This window comes from Aptenodytes forsteri, unplaced genomic scaffold (assembly GCF_000699145.1).
Source record: "Aptenodytes forsteri isolate BGI_AS27 unplaced genomic scaffold, ASM69914v1 Scaffold16, whole genome shotgun sequence".
Lineage (NCBI taxonomy): Eukaryota > Metazoa > Chordata > Aves > Sphenisciformes > Spheniscidae > Aptenodytes > Aptenodytes forsteri.
Window position 1 is genome coordinate 3,949,373 of NW_008794753.1, and position 19,430 is coordinate 3,968,802.

The window sequence follows — 19,430 nt, forward strand, 5'->3', positions numbered from 1 at the left end:
AGGAACTATAATTTCAGTTTAGAAATCTAAGACCGTAAATATTATGTAGTTTAATCAGTCTAAACACCTATGTGTAACCAAAGGACTATAACCTCCAAAGCAGCTTGTCTCATCCTAAATATTAAAGATAATGTTTGCCTGGAAAAAAAGTATTGAAAAGGATTATTCAGGTACAGAAATAGTCTATAGAACTAAGCAATTTGTGTAGATGAATGTAATACTGATTGGAAATACTGTAATTCCACTGTATTTTTTTCCCCCCAACTATCTGCTAATTTGTAACATGAGGGGAATCTAGCTTTCCACTTAAACTATTTCTATCTGGACAGGGAAGAGATTCGTGGTGATTTATGATGTCTGTTAGCTAAACTTTTCTAGTACTAGAAGTTGTACTCTGCAAATTGTACAAGTGATATTACAGATTTGGGTTTTTTCTCTCCTTAGGTGTTTGTTCTTTGTTATAAAACAAAATAGTGTCTTCATATGCAAATATTTGTAAAGCATGCAAAGGTAGCAGGTGGAAAAACATAAATATTCATCATTCTTAATGAAACATTTATTTCTTCATGTTTAGTTGAAGGTAGATTTATCAAATATGATGATTATATGAATTACAGCTAATAAGGTTTAAATCTTGTTCAATTTACATGGCTTTGCAAACATTATCTATACATTTCACACAGGGAGAAGGGGAGGGAGGGAGAAAAGGGGGGTGCGGAATCACGCTTGAGGCTCTTGCTGCGACTACAAAGATTAAATATAGGTGAAAGTGTATTAAAGTTTTAATGCTTCCAGTAATACATAGCTTTAATTACTATCACATTGAAAAGAGATTTTCAGTGATATATTGACTTCCATTTAAGTTTTATTAAAAAGTAAATTGCATTCTGCTTTGGTAGGATTTTTCATTTGGCTTGATAAGCACAAAAATCGATGGCAGTGAAAGTACTTCTTAGCAGTCTGAAGAGATCAGTGTATTGCATAGGTGCCCCAGAATGTAATACGTGCTGGCATGCACCACGTGCTGTAAAATTAACTAGAATGTGTTTGTGAATGAATGAGCAGTATCTGGGCGAGACGAACAGCAGTGGTCTTACTAAGTTGAGGGCAGGAGCAAGAGCATAATATTCTTGAGCAGTCAGAAGAATTGCTACTGCATTTTAAAAATATAGCGTCGTAATTTCTGCAGCCCCTAGAGTTTTTTGGGTTTGTTGGTTTTTTGTTTGGGTTTGGTTTTTTTTCTTGGTGACTGATTAATTTGCTGGAGAAAATTTACTGCTTTATGGAGTAGTACTTTTTTAAAAGATAAACTGTGGTCTTAAGATGGAAGACTTGCGTTTACAATTTCACTAGCCATTATCAATGCAAGATTACGGATGAGCCTTTGGAGCAGAGGCTGTAGAAAGCTAGGGAGATTACTCTTGTTTCACGGTCGTTCCTAAAGGCCTAACTGGATTTAGAAGCCTAGACATGCAAGAAAGTTTCCACAAGAAAAGTAGCTCTGCAGCTCTAAGGGTCTCTTTTTTCACTAGTTTGAGTCCATTAGAGGAACGCTGCATTTATTTCTCTTTCTCTCCTTGTGGTCCAGCCATCTTCCACTCTCCATGTAACAGGATAAACTGGGCATCTGCTTTTATTTTACAAACTCTGTAGCTCCATGACATTCTACAGTGCATTCACAACACGGCAACACTTGCATTTGAATCTAAAGCATCCAGGAGTACTGTTAGATGCGGCCAGTGCACACAGCGTACCACCGCAGTCACTGCTCTTCAGGGAGTTCGGGCTATGAGGCCATTTGTGCTATTGGAGAATACAACTATTAAAGAAGGTGGACATACATCTGCCACATGCATATTTTTATCTCCCCAGCAGTTGCTTAGAGCAATGACTCAGTAGATAGCAACTTATTTTTTATACGTATAAAATATACATATATATTGCTTTATATATATAGCTTTACGTATGTGTGTGTATATGTAAAAACAGAAAAGATCACAGTCCTTTAAATATGTGAAGTATATGGTCACATATACAGAAGCAAGTCATCTTCTTTCTGCACCAAAGAAAGGAGTCTCAGGCATCCCAGGCACATCTGAGCCGTTATCAGAGCAGCACAACTTCAAAAGCGGTGAGGGAAATCTGCTCTACTCCCCTGAAGAACTTCTTTATCTGGACTGATGCGAACTCCTGCATTTTCTCACTGCCTTTTGCATTGTCACAATTCAGTGCATTCCTCCTTTATCAGCACCTCTTTCACATCTGTGCTCTGTTCACAGAAGACTCAATTGCTGAGTCACAGAAAAATCATCTCCAATTCAATACTTACAAATTTTCCGGAGCGAGCAGAAAGAGCACTAGAGCGTCTTGGAGAGAAAAAGCTTGGCTTTAGGGTTTCACAAAAGGACCTAAGAGAAAAGTCAAGCAAAGAATAAATCAAGACACAGCAAAAACTCAGTTCCCTCAGTCCTTCACAGCATTCAAGAGATGGATTGTTTCTGAAAAAATTTACAGCAGGGGAAGTAACAAGGAAACAGATTTGCGCAACAGGATTTCCTGCCAGGAGGCTTCTGTCACAGCCACTGAAACCGGGTGATTTGATGGCTCTCCTACTTACAGGAGTATGGAGTGTGAGGTTTCTGCCATTTATTAAGCTGTCCCTGGGGGCTTACGTTTTCCGTCCCTGAGCAAGCAGTTGATGCTTTGTAAATATCTTTCTCATATCCAGGAAATTCACAACATACTTCAAAAGGCATGCATGTAGCTGCAGAAAGAGGAAGGAGTCTAGCACCTTTTTTTATTGCTTTTATTAAAGTAAGTAATTCCCATAGTTTTTGAGAACAGCAGCACATGACACCCAGCCTCAGATCCATATCTCTGGATCTCTCCATTAAAGCTCAGGGCATTTTTCTTTTAGCTGTTCTCACAGCTGAAAGCTTAACTGAATTTGTCTAGGAAAAGCTATTACCTCTTCCTACAAAACCTCACTTTTGTGTTCCCAGACTCTGCCACAAATTCAGCTTTAAGCTGTTGTCTTGAATAACAGGAGAAATCCATTGCTAGCTTTAAAACCTGTATTTTGATTTAAAGAGGTTCAGCTTATGCCAAGAAAAGCTTATAGAAAATAACCTGTTCACTAGGTTTAGCTACCCAATGCACATACTAAAAGGAAATTCTCTTTGAAGAGTCAGTCAGACAACATCTCATTCCATGAGACTTTGCCGAGTGACATAGCTTCCATAAAATAGAATTCACCATTCACCACCAGCTTCCATCCTGCAGTTCACAGCCCGTCAAGTAAGACATTAATGGACATCAAAACTATAATTACAACTCACTTTCTTCAAGTTAATCTTCCAGCACTTGATTAGCACTATCCTGTCTTCAGTTCACAAAAGAAAAAGACACAAGAGAAAGAAGAAAAAACTCTTCCTAGCATTGGGCTTTCCTCTTTATACTGCAGTCCTCCCAAATTAACACCTACTCTATGGGCATGCCTGCAGGAGGTTGCTAATCAGATGTCTGATCTGGAATGTTTCTAACCCTATGCTTGCTTTATATTAAGCAAAACATACGATGATTTCTCTCTTTTTTCCCCCTTCTCTTTTATTTAACAGCTATTAAATCTCTCATTCCATACCTCCAGTTTTCTGGGTCCAGAAGCAATATGTCATCTCCACATGCAGTAGTATTTAAATGCTACTTTGTTCACAGTAAATACAAATAAATAAGTAAAATAAACAAAAAAGATGTTCTATGAGTATCTGAATGTTGATAAAGATTCTACAAGGAAAAGTAAATAACTAGGCCCAGGCAAAAGTGTAAGCAAGAATATGGCAAATCAGTATCACACAATAAAAAAGTTAAGGAATTCATCTGCCAGTTTATGAAAACATGTGTTTAACCCTTCAGAGAAGGAAACCGAATGCTCACCATAGTGTCATTTTTAGCATTTTGTCTCAAGAACTGAGGGTGGGATGAGTGATGGGGAAGGTATGTTCTAATCATGGCTCTGACAAGCTCTTCTGTGCCCAAGGCCATGGCTCCGCAGGGGCTCCACGGGGCTCTGGCACCTTGTGAGGTTTCTGCCAGCTGCTTGTTCCCATCCTCCAGGGTGGGCCAATAAAGCCGTCACGAGCGCTGGGAACCCAGATCCCCAAACCAGTCTGCTCCTCGTTCCCTACCATGGTATTACTTCCCCATCACCTGGGGGCACGGGAGAGATGAGGCAGTGCATGTTTATCCAGGGCTGGAAAGCCAGCACGTAATGTGCATCCTTGCAGACACGGGAAGTGAGCAGAGGAACCAGCAATTTTCAAGACACCCACTCATGGCTGTAAAATCCGTGCTGTACAATCCTAGAATGTGGCACTTGTAATCTCCTTCTTGCTGGAGGCTACCGTGCTCAGAATGACATCTTTAGGGCAGTAGTTGTTTAAACTGCCTCAGCACACAGTTGACAGTGTAGGTTTAAAGAGCTCTCTTACAACTGGCCACATCTTGTTATAAACAAAAAGCAGAATGAAGGGAGTTGTGTTTTTGTTTCCTAGGGGTGGGTGCTTTGGGGAGGTGAGCGTGGGATCAAAATCTCTGAATTGAAGTGCTCCACGCAAAGAGGAATTTCCTAAACAAAAGATGCTTGGAGCCTGTCCTGTTTGAGCTCCCAGCTTATGCATTGAACAGCGTCTCTTTTCCTTTCTCCTTCACTGTAAATACTGCAGGGACAAGCCAAGGCTTTCTGTGGGTCTTACAGCTCACCACCTGTGAGCACCGCCATTATAAAAATAAAGACTACTGCACTCTCTCTCTGTTACTAATAATAAGACTAAGTAGGATGTTCCATAGTTTAGAGAAAAACCATGGAGATGACCTGTCTCTTCTGTAAATGCTTCATCTATCTTTTTAAAAGTGACTCAGTTTCTAAGTGGTGCAGTACCATCTATCCCACTGATCAGGCAACAAGATCTTATTTTTATGACATTGCAGTCTGTTTCCAGGATTACAGTTCTCCCATCAACTCAGCATTGTGATTGCACTACATTTGAAACATGAAAGGAGTAGGTATTGTTGGGTGAGGAAGGCAGCTGTATGTCATTTGAACTATCTCAAGGGCATTTAAAATAAATACGAATGATGCACAAAATAAAAAGCATACAGCAAAAAATTGTTACAATATATTTTGTTGTAGAATTCTCGATTATAGAAAACAGCAAAAAGCAAGAAATGGAAAGACAAATCTTCCTTATGTTTGAGAAACTGAAGCCCCAAGATTCCCACCTGCCTTCAGAGATGCCAGACCTGTCAGTATTTAACTTTCCTTCTGTAAAGAGAGTGCCATGAAGTTAATAGGAATAGTCGTTGATGTATCAGTTTGCATTTGGGTATTAATTTGAAAGATTAAGTTTAACCTAAATTGCAACTCAAAAAGTTGCCATTGAATATTATCCCAATCATTTTCAGGGCACGGAAGAAAAAGAACAGCAGCTGGTTCTAGAGCTTTTTAAATTTTTGTGTCTCCTTATCTATGTGAAGAGGTACACGAGGGACTGAACAGGGCTAATAAAGCAGTCAGTTGCCCTGGCCAGTATGTCCAGCACTGGACCAGTACTGAGCCCGTGAACCAACAACCCCTTTAGCACTGGAGCCACACTTCCAAGGACTGTTTTAGACATGGCATGGAGGACAGAGACACACTTCTTATGCCACAGATCTGAAGAAATACAGAACCGATGAATTTGTAGTGCATCTCACAAATCTGCAAAGCAGTAGACATATGCTTTATTTGTTTTCCTCTCCATTTTTTGCCTCCATTGTCACAGTTCACTGAGACCTTCCTAGGTTTTTTCCTCATCTCTGTGTCCCTGATGTCAGTTTTGATCAAAGGCCCTTTTGTAACAGAGACCTGTCCCCTCCTGACACCTGCATCATAGCCAATATTTATTTCCCTAGTGGACACTGTGTTAAGCCCAACTTCAGCTGTTCACAGGTCAGGAAGCACAAGATGTGGAAAAGAAAGGCACTCAGGAGACCCAGGGAAGCTTGATGCTCTTCAAAAAAAATCGTTTTATATTATAAATATTGATCATTAGCAAGAATGGCAAGAAGGATTAGAGAAACTTAATTATTTATTCCATGTTGACTGTACAAACATTTAATATTGCATTTAGGAAAAGCAAATTGGTACACAATTAGTTTAGCTGTTAATATCATAACCATTGCTAAAACACTCCCTGTCTGCATTAGGTACATTAAAAATACATCAAAGTCCCTGCAGAGGAGCTCTTCTCTCACTTCATGTTCTGATCAGTGAGAACTATTTACTTGAGGAGTAACTAAATCCAGGTGTTGACCTTCCAGGGGGATGTTGCCTGGGTAATTCTATACCTGGGAGAAGGTCCAGACAAGGGGATGGGAAGCCTGCAACGCAAACTAATTGTGGGAAGGCAGGAGGCCAGTCCTTCCCTGCCATAAGTTCAATCGGCATATCTGTTCTGATATTTCCCTTTCACAAAAAGTTCCACAGCTAAGCAAGAGAGCTTAAATACCTTCACTGATGTATTTCACAGAAGTGGAGTAGCGGTAGGAGGAATCTCTAAGGCATGCAGTTCATGTAGTGTCTTGAGGCATGTACATCCATGTGACATCCTTGACAACTGAATTCAGAATCAGGTCTCTGGGGGTTTGCTACCGCAGGTTCACGATCTAGAACTTAATCTTTCATCCTGCTAACTGGGTGGAGGATTTCTATGGAGAATATGGAGAAATTATAGTTCAACTTCAAAAGATTTCATTCTTCTGTTGGAGTGTAGGTTTTTTACTCAGAATGAGTGGCAGGGCACGATGCTGAATTTGTGAGAGCTAAAGTTCTGTTCCCGAAGGTTGCTGAGCATCCTCATTTTCCCCTGAACTCACTGTAAGTAGTTGTTGTTTAACATAGGATTAGGCTTGAAGGAAGTGAGTGTAAAAAAACCCCACAAACATTTGCATTTTATATGTAAACTTGAGTTAGTATCTGTATTACCAGATGCAAAATAGCTTGCACTGTGAATACAAATACTGTAATGTTCCTCTGTGTTTTATCACATGCATAAGGGATTCCGCCTGTCCGTTATTTGTAGAGGGCCAAATCCCACAACGGTCTTCCGAGTTCCTACTTCTGCTACGCTGGGACAGCCAGCCCGTGTCTGGACAGTTTCTGTCCAGAAATTACACTGGAATATTGGTGTTACGCTAGCACTGAAAGGCACCAGTGCTCCATGCGAAGTGCTGAGCAAAGGATACAGGGCATATAATTTAGAGCACGTGGTCTACAAAGGCTGTGGCAGGATGATTATAACCAGAATGAGAGCAGCATTTATCTGTGTAACTGTATGCATGCCTGTGTACGCGCGCTGAAGGCGAGAGCCCCAGGAGGCACCAAGGCTGCGCAAGTGCCAGTCTGCTTTATTCCTCCGAGCCCTGGATCCTCAGTGGTGAGAGAGCTGCCCCAGGAGACACCAAGGCTGCGCAAGTGCCAGTCTGCTTATTCCTCCGAGCTCTGGATCCTCAGTGATGGTGAGCACACTGGGGAACTCCAGAGCGGCCCAGTGTAAAACCCACTTGTATCCGCTGAGGTGAGTTATCCCCTAGTTTTGCTCTCTCTAGGAGAGAGCTGGTGTTACGAAACACCAGCTTTTGTGACTCTACCAGTCCCTAGAGTGAGCACCAAGTGACGTGGAGCCTGAGGCGAGAGCTGCAAAGGGCTCTAGTGTTCTACCTTTCTAAAATAGCATAATAAATATGTATATAGAAAATAGCAGGAATATATTAAAAGGACATCACTCATGATTGCTCTTTCCCTTTGAATCATTAACTGAAATGATGTCTCTTGCTGGAACGCCGAGCGTGACGGTGTCTCTCCACCTCAGATCCATATGTCAGAAAGTGTTTGGGGACAGAACCAGACCCAGGGATGAAGTTATAAATCCAACTTTTATGAAGGCACAAAGAACATCCTTATGTTCTTTTTATATCTCCATATAAGGGTAACGGTGATAAATTATCTGATGCGCCAGAAAGCCGTTTTACCCTCGTGCCAACACTGACTGCTTTTCACTTTGCCTTATCTTACTGGAACTCAGCTTACACCTCTGCATCTACTAATGTATTTACAAATTCATACGAGGATATGTTTTGCATTCTTGTCCCACCACATTCTTTAGGGTTGAAGTATAAATTGCTCTCTTCGGCATGGACAACTCACTAGGATATTTTTCTTACTGTACTTCTAGCCAGTCTCACATCTGGGATATTATCCTATACTCCCTTAAGCAGTTGAACAATTAACTGCATACATTAGTAACATAAATGAATACCCAACTGCAGATACAATTACAAGAACTAAACCTATTATGCATCATCCATAACCAAAGTGTCACACTTGAAAAAGCATTCAACCACTGTCTGGAGAGGATCAACTCTATCAATACTTCAGAAACTCAAGGAATGCAAAGCAAATATAGACACCGTCTATAAAATAGGGATATAAAATGATCAGAGTTTAAAAAGGACAGCTATGATGGCATGTCCTAAGTTTATTCATCACATCCACCATTTCTATTTTGGGTGGGTAGAGGGCAAAGAAGGAACAATTTTTCTCTGGGTCTTTAGGGAAAGAAAAAAAAAGAAAAAGAAAAGGATAAGAAGCACTTCCCTACTGCAAAGTTTTAGGACTATGATATGGCTCAGGGATAATTAACTTCCAGGATGGGAAAGGGAAGGAGACAGTAGGTGGAGTCCTGTGCTTGCTCAGTGCAGGAGAAATACAGTGCCACTGAGACCAAGGTGTGAAGGTGTCCTGCCCACAGCGGGAAGTTACGGGGGCTTGCTTTGCTGAGCTTTATGGAAAAGCGTCTCTATTGATTTCTCAGGTCACACAGAGGGACTGTGGGATTACATCCATGGGGATAAGAGAAGGAAGACTGCTGGTTCATCCTTGGTTGGGGGGGGGGAACATGACACAGAAATAGAGAGCTTAGGGTCACGCTTGTCCTTGGAGATTGCTGAGAAGGTGTGTCAATCATCTGATCCTTCTCAAGTTGGTGGATTCCTGCAGAGTGAAGAAAGCAAAAGGGAACAACTCAGAATGTGCTATTTGTAACCTGAAAAGATCAGTATTAGTAGAGAGCTCTCAGGGTGTGAGCGCTTACCACAGACACCACAGAGAAGCCTGTCCCTCATCACCACCACCACCATCAGATCCTTTTTGTAGTGATCTGATGGGGAGCCACACGCTGGAATTCAGGTCTGGTGTACTAGAAAATGTCCCTGGCCAGATGCGTTAGCATCCCAACACCCCCTTCCTGGCTGGATGTGCTCTGATGAGTGCAAACAACCCTCACTGTGGGGCGAGGCATCTATTCCACTGTATAGATGCCAGTTGAGCTGAGCAGAGTTCACGCGTGGAAGGGGAGAATTAGCCAGCAGAGGGCAGGTGGCTTGTTACACAAGGAAAAGTCATTGGAGAGGAGAAGCAAGATGTCCCTGCAAACATTCACTCCTCAGCTCTGACATCACAGGCCATTTCCCAAGTTCATCATGTCACCACACCGGGCCGGGAAGTGAGTAACGCTGCCGGAACATGACCTCTGTGGGACAATCATGAGAGCAATTAACAATGTGTTGGTGAGAGCTTGCTGAGATTGCCCTTCAGCTTGCTTCTGTTGCCATCTCCTCTAGTCCTGCTGAGGGACTAGCAGGAGTCCTGCTATGGCTGCAGCTGCCTCTGGATAACTTATTCTAGGGCTGGCAACAACAACAGCTACCTTACCGGTCCATGGGAAGAGCATCCCGTTTGTGTTTCAGGAGGGTAATTACCTTGGTTCCCATGCGCTTTGCATGCACTACATCTCAGCTCCAGCTGCACTTGAGCCACTTACAGCATCAAAAGGAGCTGGCGCTGCAGTTCTTGGGAACATCTAACAGCCCTTCAGCTAGGCCCGCTCCTTTTACGGGCCGCATCGTGGGTATCAGCTTAACTGAAAGAACTGCCACACTCACTGAATACTTCCAAGGACCTTAATTCTGGTGTGATTTACTCTTCCGTTGAGCCACTATTTATGACTGTTGATATCAAACTTTCCTTGCAAGCCACTATAGAAGCAGCATAGACATTTGGAAAGCCAACAGTCTCCTAAGCATTTAGCCATTGGTCCAAGTCACTTACTCCTTCAGAAATAATGGGCTAGAAAAAAAGACCTGACCTTATGTCCAGGGAATGGATGCTATTCTTGCTATTTGAGAATCTAGCCGTGAGTGGCTGAATCATACAGCCTCAAGCCGCTGAAGAATAATAGTCACATGAGTTATAGAGTATCAGGAAAATTGCTATGTTGCATCTGTGCCTTGTAATGATTATCTAATCATGGTGCTTTCCTGGTGACTGCAGGAAATGAAGAACAGTGCCAAGTTAGGTGCCAGGTGGATCCAGTGTTTGAATGAGATTAAACTACAGAGGCACATGGTTCCAGAACTTGGGCTTGGCCTAGTCAGTAAAGGTGGGCATCATGTAGAGGACAGGAATCACCCGCGGGGCACAATCTGTGGCTCTATCTAACAGAAGCAGTTTTTCTCTAAATGTGTATCAAGCTACCTTGGTGGACTTCTATCGATAATGCACAACTCTGATGGTGTTTCCCACTCCACCGCCTGTTTAAAGTCTTATCCCTCTGCTCTGGCAAGTCACTGCCGTGTTGAGGGGCACAACTTGTCCAGGCATTGCTGCTTGCACAGAGGTCACAGCAGCATTTCTCAATGTTGTCTGGGCTTCCCATGCACCACAAAACTTCCCCAGCTGTAACACGAGATAACGTCCTTGATGAACATAGTTATTGGAAGGCTCAGTTCACTATGCCTGTGACGTGTCTTGAGATTGTCTGATAGAAACAGTTAGAGAAGGATAAAATATAATTATATTAAAAGTATCCCACAGTGAGTTCCCATCTAGCTTATCTGATGACTCACCAAGCTTCTTGCCTGACAGTACATAATACATACTTTGGAATTTAAATAGCCCAGTCTAGCCGTAGGTGCAAACTACTGCAACAATAATAAGACTTCACAGCGAACACCTGGTTAGGCAGCTAGCTGCACGTGAAGCCAGACAAATAGAAGAGCTCCATGAGTTAGCATGGGAAACATCACTTAATGGTGCTGTTTACCACCCTGGAGCATTAATTGCATAAAGCATCAGGCCTTCTGACTCTGAGGAACACTGTAGGATCAAAAAGTGATGCTAGCTCGAGGCCAGAGAATTGTTTGCCAGGAAAACTCGGGCAGTACTGGGTCTCACCACTTCTTCTGCATCTGATTAACAGATGATAACAGCATAAGGTGGAGAGCTCAGCTACTGAGCTGGACCTGTGCCAAAAGTCACAGAAGCTGGTGGGTGTGTGTATATTTTCACTGGTTTTCAGTAGCTTGGGAGCAGGCACGTGAATGTATGAGCTAATAGAAAACATGGTCTCAGTAGTATCCTCCTGCTGTAAGTGTTTAACCCTGCAGAGACCTCTATTCCATGTTGCACGAGGGTGTTTGATTTAGACAGGCTTGTGCTCACCCAGTTAAAACCAGCACATCTGTCCTAAGCCATACCCTTATTTTTTTCCCCTTGAAAGTAAGGCGCAGCTCCATGAACCTAGCAGACAGGTCTTTCGTAGGCAGGAATAACACTACGTATGTTGGAGTTTTGTCCTGCAAAGGCTGAGTCCAAAGCAGTTTGGCCTTTGACACTTTTGTGCTTCTGTAGCAACTGCTCCCTTGAGTTTCTCCCAGCACAAAAGGCCTTCCAAAGCCCTTTTATACGTGGCCTTAGGATGTAGCCCAACAAATCAGAGCTGTAAACAATACCCAAAACATGAACAAAAAGTCAGCACCCCCAGATGTGCTAAGTGATACATAATGAGAATGAGCTAGCCTTGGATGAAGGGAGAGTGCCATCAGAGGAAGCTTGTTGCTCATTGCTTGGTGGTTTTTGATTTTTTTTTTCCCCACCCATCTTTATTTGGTGGTTTTAGTTTATCTACTGAGATGAACTACACAGAGAACAAAGAGAGATATATACACTTGGGCAGTGGTGGAGGTAAAGACAAGCCAAGGAAACAGCCTAAAGCTATAATCAGCAGGCTGTTTTTATTACTCTGCAGTATACTTTGCTTCTCTTCACAGTAAGGAGCCTGGCTTGTGAGTTTTTAAACGGTCGTGTCCTCAACCAGTTGGTAGTTGCTGTTAGAAATAATCTTTTTCATTACAAACCTTCCTAAATCCCCCTGAAAAAGAATACATACCCTTTAGAAGATCTCATCGCTTCACCCACAGTCCTGGATGAGATGGCAATGGTTACCGATGCTGGTCAAATAAGGAGAGGTGATGGTGGGAAGGGTCCGGCAATTGAAAGCTTCAATGTTTCAATCACAGTTATTCGCTGCAGGTGGGATCCTACATTAGGTCTCTGCTGGAGCCACTGTGACCAACCCTATGTACTAAGCACCACCCCTCCCTCCCAGGTTCCCATCTAAATACACGATCTGGACAAAGACTATGACCAAAAAGGAAGGCTTATAATTCCTTTTCTTAATTTTATTTCATTTATCTAATTATTTATTTATTTAGGAAATGAGCCACAGAAGTCCATGGAAATTAAGTGTTTTGCTCAGGGTCACAGTGCTTATACCAGCGATACGTATCTCCTACATCGCATCCCGTCGCATCATCTTCATTCCTGCGTGGCTTTGCAAAAATCAATTTAGAACAAGTGTTTTCAGACTGCTGTTTGCATACCCCTACACCTCTACACAGAGAATACCTTTGAGAAGCACCTGAGGTGTGCATATGTAATGCAAGTTCGAGAAAATAACAGTATTAATAAAGTAACTGTTCCTACTTAGTACCACTGTTCCTTTAATTGCAAACATGAAAGTATGTGCTCCCACGACTGATTGCTCCCAATCCTCTGGGATCCACCCAAGACCAGCTGCAGCTCCTGACAAGCTCAGTCTACTCCTCCATGCAGAAGACAAAAATAACAGCAAGCCTCCCACTCAGTTTTGGAAGCCAGGCCCTGATCGTCATCCCAGTACGGTGCTAGGTCTCGGCACGCTCAGTACCTTGCATATCCAGTGTATCCTTGCAGAGGGTGGAGTGTGTGGGCATGTGTGGGGCGGCCCACTTGGCCCCAGGCTTTCCGCTCCTGGGTTGGACTCAACCCGTTCCACGCAGCAGTCACGTTGAGGTTGATGGGAAACCAGCCTCAGAAACACTGAAACTCTTAAACGGCAGTAGTCCGCTCACACTGCAGTTTGGCAATCCTGGTCTTGTCAGTGGATAAAGGGCTTAAAATGTGCCTGTGTCTTTCTTTAGAGCATGATCAAAAAGTGAATCGGTGTTGCTCCCCTGACTACCCGGGCAGAGGGTCTCAGCTAGACCCAAAACAAGGACTTTCGTTCCTCAGTGTGTTACCGAATGTAACGTACCCCAGTACGTTACTGAAACGTCGTTAATTTTGAGCCCAGTTTACCAAAGCCCTTATGCAAGTGACTAAGTGAGCAAAACTTTTAAAAAACTGATTTATGTCCATTCATCAAACATCCTGCTTTGTCAGCCGTAGACAGTGTTTGCTCCCAGCCTCGCTCATCCCTGAACAGCAACGTAAATAGATGGGGGAGTACACCGTGCTGGTACTGCGTGCTCAGTCTAGTGTATGGACTGTTATTCCTATGGTATGTGCGCACTCCACTGAGGGAGCTGTGAGATACATCTCAATACCATTGAGATGCTGAGATGCAGATCTGGGAAAGTTTAGTCTTAACCTGCATTCTCTATTGAGGTGTTTGTCCTCTAGAGTCACCCATGGAGCTCATCGTGAATCCACTGGAGGAACAATGCTCTAGACCAGATCCTTCTGGCTGCGGAAGGATCAGGTTACCTGAGTTTTAATCCTAAGACTGATTTAAAACTTTGGTAATTTCAACATGCTTCTCTTATTCTTAAAAGCCTTCTTTTGGATTTCAGCTCACTAGAACTGAGCAGTGTGACCTGACGTAGAGGAATGTGGAAGCCAAAACAAGTTGTATCTGACTGCCAGTGAAGTCTATGGGATTTAGACACTTCTCTGTCCCGAGAGACGAATGCGGTTCCATACATTCTTAGAGTGAAGTTTCTTAACCATTTTTTGAGAAGGGACTTCCTGATACCATCCTGAAAAAATCCACAGACCATCTTGTGTTGTTTTTTTGAGAAACTGAACAAAGAAAAGTAGTATTTGCAGCTAGACTAAATTTTGAATGTTACTTCCTCCCACTTGTTTCCTTGTCTGCACAGGAGTGTAAATTTGTTGGTTCTTTTTTCTGGATCATGGACTGATGTCCTTTGACCCACAAAAGGTTTGCAGGTCGAATAATATTTCTCTATGTTAATTACTACCAAAAGCTGCAAAGAATGAAGTTCCTTCTCTGTGACAATTCATACAGCATTATTTTGAACGATTGTATAGGAGCTTGAAGCAGACATACGATTGTATAGAGTGGTTCAATTAATTTATAAACAGCTGTCAGGCTTTCAAAGTTATACTGGATTTTTCTATTGCAACAATTTTTTTCTCAACCAATCACAAGAAATTTGACTGTCAGGATCTTGTTTCTGCTGTTAATCTAAGGCCCTTCCAAATTATTTGTCCTTCACGAAGAAACAAGAGAACAATAACTGCCATTTTTAGGTGTCCTGAAATTTTCGTTCAGAAGATTTGCTGCCCTGTGAAAATGTGGCCAGTACGTCTGCGCAAACTGGACCAGATTATGAAGAGTGATTAAAAAACCTCAAAGCTAGTCGAAGAACTGCGAGAATTTACCAGAAAGCAGAAGGCCTTCCCCAGTCCAGAGGAGATGAAGAGATAAACATTTCTCACATGGCTTCCCTAGGGCAGACACAGGCGGGTGTCCTCGGCAGCGCTGCCCCTTATCAGGAGCATTCCAGCCTGCCCTGTTTGTCACAGAAACCGGCCGGAGCGGGAGCGCGCTCGCAGCCAATGGAGTGATTCAGTGGTGATGGGAAAGGCAGGTGGAGCAGGTAAGTCACCTCTAAACAGGAAGGTATAAAAGATACTTGAATTACAGCTGCAGGGCCACTTGTACACAGGGAGCTGTTAGAGGTTACTTGTCTTGCCAGACCTACCGGGCTTGGAAGCAACTCGGGAAGCTACCGGGGAGCTCGAATACCAGAAGGCGGCTTATAAAAACAAAAGACCCTGAGCCTAAGACTGTCCTCTGGAGAGAAGACTCTTCAGGGGTAGAAATCAAGAGCCCAGAACATGCTTTTCTCCTTCTAAACAGCACTCTGAACAGGTATTTATAGACTTTAATCTGCTGTACACCTCTTAACTTGCTGTGTATTCGGTTGCTCTGAGTTAAAGATACCATTAGGGAACCATATTGCAGAACAGCGCTGGCCACTATCTTAACTGCGTGTTCTCTTTTGTCTGGTTTTATGGTGTGGAAAGAAGTTTTCTAGAACTTGTTGGAAAGTAAAAAGTACTTAACTACTTAGTTTTAAATCTGAGTTTATGTGTCTCTCCTGAATGGTTTCGTTATTTACTGATGTTCCCAAAGTTTCTGGAAAGCCCAGGTAAATAGCTGGGAAAGCGAGGTAAAATAGCTGCAGGGTCTGAGGAAATGCAGTGTGACTATGGAGGTCTGAACAATTGAAGATATTGTCTTGTATTAAAAAAAAATAAATCATGTGATTGTGTAGTGCAAAAAAACCCCAAACCAACAGAAAAACAAACAAAACCCCCAAACCTTAACTCATTCTAGTGAGATTCCACACTGCATGTCTTCACTGGGACTCTCCAGCTTCAGTGACTGGCTCTCATTTAGTAGTACAGCAGTAGTGCCCGGGAGAAATCTTGGTCCCTGCGTTAGCTGCCGCCCAAACCCGATTTAACTTTCTGAAAATTGGCACTATGGCAACACGCCAAAAGACGCAAGAAGCAGGCAGAGGCTGGCCTGTCCCGTGTGGCAGAGTATGAATTAAAACCGTCTTTCCCGTGCTTCGGCTCTGTGCCCTACTCTTCATATCTTCCCAGATTAAGTCAACTACCTGCGTCATGTCTGATCAAGGTGCCACATAACACCAAGATGTTGATAAAAATAAGTAGACTCTAAGATTATTAAAACTAACGAGCACCGATGGTGTCACGATCATCTTTAGCAAAAGGAAAATGTGGGCAAAAGCTTGTATCTTCATTTAAAAGCAACTGTTGTGAGTAAACATCCTCAAGTTTCTATCAAGATACTGCTGTTGCTATAGCTGTCAGATTTCAAACTAGTAAAAACCCCAACAGAACAGCTTTTTCACATAGGTTATGAAACTACAGTTTGCGTATCAAAGGCTCTCTCTTTCTGAGGTTACCTTCTGCCACCGGTTTTGCGGCTCATAATTTCTGACAAACACTCCAAGCTGAGGGACTGCAAAGAACTGGGCGTAGGGGATGGAGTTCTGCAAAACAGACTATTTAGCAAAACAAAAAAAAACCCAAAACCCCAGGGGTTTCCCTCATCTCTGTGCCAACGTGGGCTTGGATTTGTAGTTCATCAGCATCTGCCAGATTGTGCTAAAACATGCATGGTTAGCATGTAGCCAGAAAAAAAATACATTAAAAAAAAACATTACAACTTGCTGAAAAGTGCAGATAGTCTGTGACTGAAAATTTAACTTGAAGAGAGTCTTCACAAAAATTTCTTCATTTAGAATAAGAAAAAGAAGGAAGGTTCTTAAAGTTGGTTTCAGCTCTGGCAACGCTAGCTGTGATGGGAGAGGGGAGAATACTTCATTCTTAAATAATGGAGACTCTTTTTGTGCAATGTGAGGAATACGCGGTCTTTCTGATACCTTAAATTAGCCTTTCGTGCTGAGACACGGAGTCTCTAGCCCATGCTGGTGAGCCATTGCTGGATTGACTGGAGACCTATAATTACAGCAGCAATCTGAACGTTTCTAGCTTGTCATCGGTAAATCTCCCAACACAAAGAATCAAGCTTAGCTAGTTCAGTGACACATCCTAAAAAAATGTTCCCCAGGCATACAGCATCAGGGCCATCGCTGGGAATTTCCTCCAGCTAAACGCTTGCTTGCAGGTAAAAGTGCTCAATAGCTGAAAAGTCATACATCTGAATATCAGAATGTACGCGAAACTGCATGTCCAGCCTAGGATAACTTAAGGCTGCTGAAAAGGCTGGAGTAAGTTGCAAACCGATTTGCTAGAACCGGCGTATCAGCCATTCAACTCCAGGCTCCTGCTTGCGCACCACAACAAAGCAGAGAGCGCATGGCAGCACACAGCGAGGCTCGGGCCGTGCTGGCGCTCCTCCAGGGCTGAGGACAGGGAACAACAAGGAAACAGTGGAGAATTCCCCTTGCTCTGGCACCAAGGCCATTTCCTCCAACATTGCTTTTCTTGCTGTGTCATGGTGACAAGACAGAGATGCTTCTTGTGCTGCTTGGGGCCAAGGATGGAACAAACTTTGCAAGGTAACAGGGTTTCCTCACCTCCCTTGGGTTCCCCTGTGACACGAGGGAGATCAAATCCCACCGTGGATAGACAAAACCAGGCAGCATCGTTGGGTGGTGCCTCGCTTGCCTGCTAGGCAGCATGCAGAACCATGATTCAAGGCACAAAGCTCTGCCCGAGCACACCGAAGAGGAGAGATTCACCCCCCTGCTACCTCCACAACTGAATAGTGTTATCTGTCTCTTAGGCTTTGCTCATGCTGCCACCATAATATCTGAGTGCCTCCCAGACTAATAGACTGCCATAGCGAGGTCCCTACTTGACCTCATGGAGTCTTCTGCTCTCCTCCCTGCTCAGGTGTCGGGGAGCACCAGCTGGGGTAGGTTTTTGTTGTGTTTTTTCTGCCCAGAGGGAGGCATGTATGGGAAAAGACTGCACCCGTCTATAATGCCATGGTGGTTCTGGTGAAAAGGCTTTGGCTGGATGGTGGATCTCTGCTGGTTTCTTGCTTCTTTGCAGGATGTTTAACTTCACCTTTGGTACGCAGCTTCCAACAGGCTACCTGTGTCATTCTCACCTCTAGCAGGGATCTATTCCAGGCTCAGGATGCAGTGGAAGTCATGAACTTGCTCTTTGTTCCTTTTAAGGGGTTAAACATAGGTCTGGTGATGGGCGTCTTCACATTGTTTAAAATGAAGGCTGTGGTTTTCTTCTCTTCTAGAGTCTCCCAGGGCTCTATTTATCTCCCCGAGCTCCGTCATGTCGTGCTTCACGCAGCTGTGGCACTCCAACACGCCAGACTCTCCCACCAGCCCAGTCCCTGCATCTCCAAGTGAAATCCCCATCCCCATCAGCCCCATTGTTGTCACCTCCCCAGGAGACAGCAAGAGGAAGGCGAGGTCCCCAACTGACAAGCCAGGCTCTCCGAACCCAACGTCTCCGAAGCCAACCTCCCCTGTTGAGTGTTCCATTTGCTTCAACACCTATGACAACACCTTCAAGACGCCCAAGCTGCTCCAGTGCTCCCACGTTTTCTGCCTGGAGTGTGTGGCCCGCCTGAGCACAGGGCTGCCCCCAAACCAACCAGAGGACCAGCTCCCCTGCCCCTTCTGCAGGCAGCTGACCAGCATCCCTCTGGAAGGTGCCCCAGCACTCGAGACCAGCAAGGAGCTCCTTGCCACACTGCCTCCTGAACTCCAGCAGGAGAAGGTGCTCTGGATGGAAGGGACCAAGCTCTGCTGCCGTCAGTCATCTGATGACCCTGAGAATCCGGATTCGTGTATCTCCATTGATGTCGCCATGAGCAAGCCAGAAAGTCCGGAGGCCCCCCCGGCGGGGTTAGCTGGGAGGCTGTCCCGCTGCGACATGTGCGATGACTGGAAACGCATAGTCCTCCTCTCTGCCTTGATCATCATCCTGTTCTGCATCATCCTGTGGCCAGTCCAGTGTGCCCTGAAGACGGGGAACCTCCGCTGCTTCACAAGGACTGTTGCGATGAGCAGGCCAGAGTATCTTCCCCCTAAACACACCACAGCGGCAACACCTGTGACACAACTCCCTTTCCAGTAGCAGCGAGGCAGCCCCTCGCTCCCGCCTAGCGAGGCTGTCGGCTCCCTCCCCACGGCGTGTCGGGGAGGCAGGAACAGGGCCTACTGCCCCGACAGCATTCCTTGGTTTGCTGGCAGACCCCGTGGCCCGCTCCCCACGCTCCTGTGCCTGCACTTGAACACATGCATCCATCTCCAGGAGCTCTGCTGAAATACTTGCCTGCCAAGCCGTCTCCGGCCCAGGAATGCTCCAAGGAGCTGCCTCAGCATCCTGCTGCCAAACTCTCCATGGAAACCAGAGCTCTGAAAGCAACAGACAGGTTTCTAGGACTGTTTGCCTCGAG

At 44.1% G+C, this 19,430-nt stretch overlaps 1 protein-coding gene across 1 annotated transcript; it reads left to right on the forward strand.

Annotated features, from left to right (window-relative positions):
• The first annotated feature begins 17,866 nt into the window (after positions 1-17,866).
• Positions 17,867-19,108, forward strand: RNF223 (ring finger protein 223). Its single transcript, XM_009274194.2, has 2 exons — positions 17,867-17,918; positions 18,261-19,108. Exons 1-2 carry the CDS (start codon positions 17,867-17,869, stop codon positions 19,106-19,108), a joined length of 900 nt encoding a protein of 299 aa, XP_009272469.2.
• Positions 19,109-19,430: the final 322 nt, after the last annotated feature.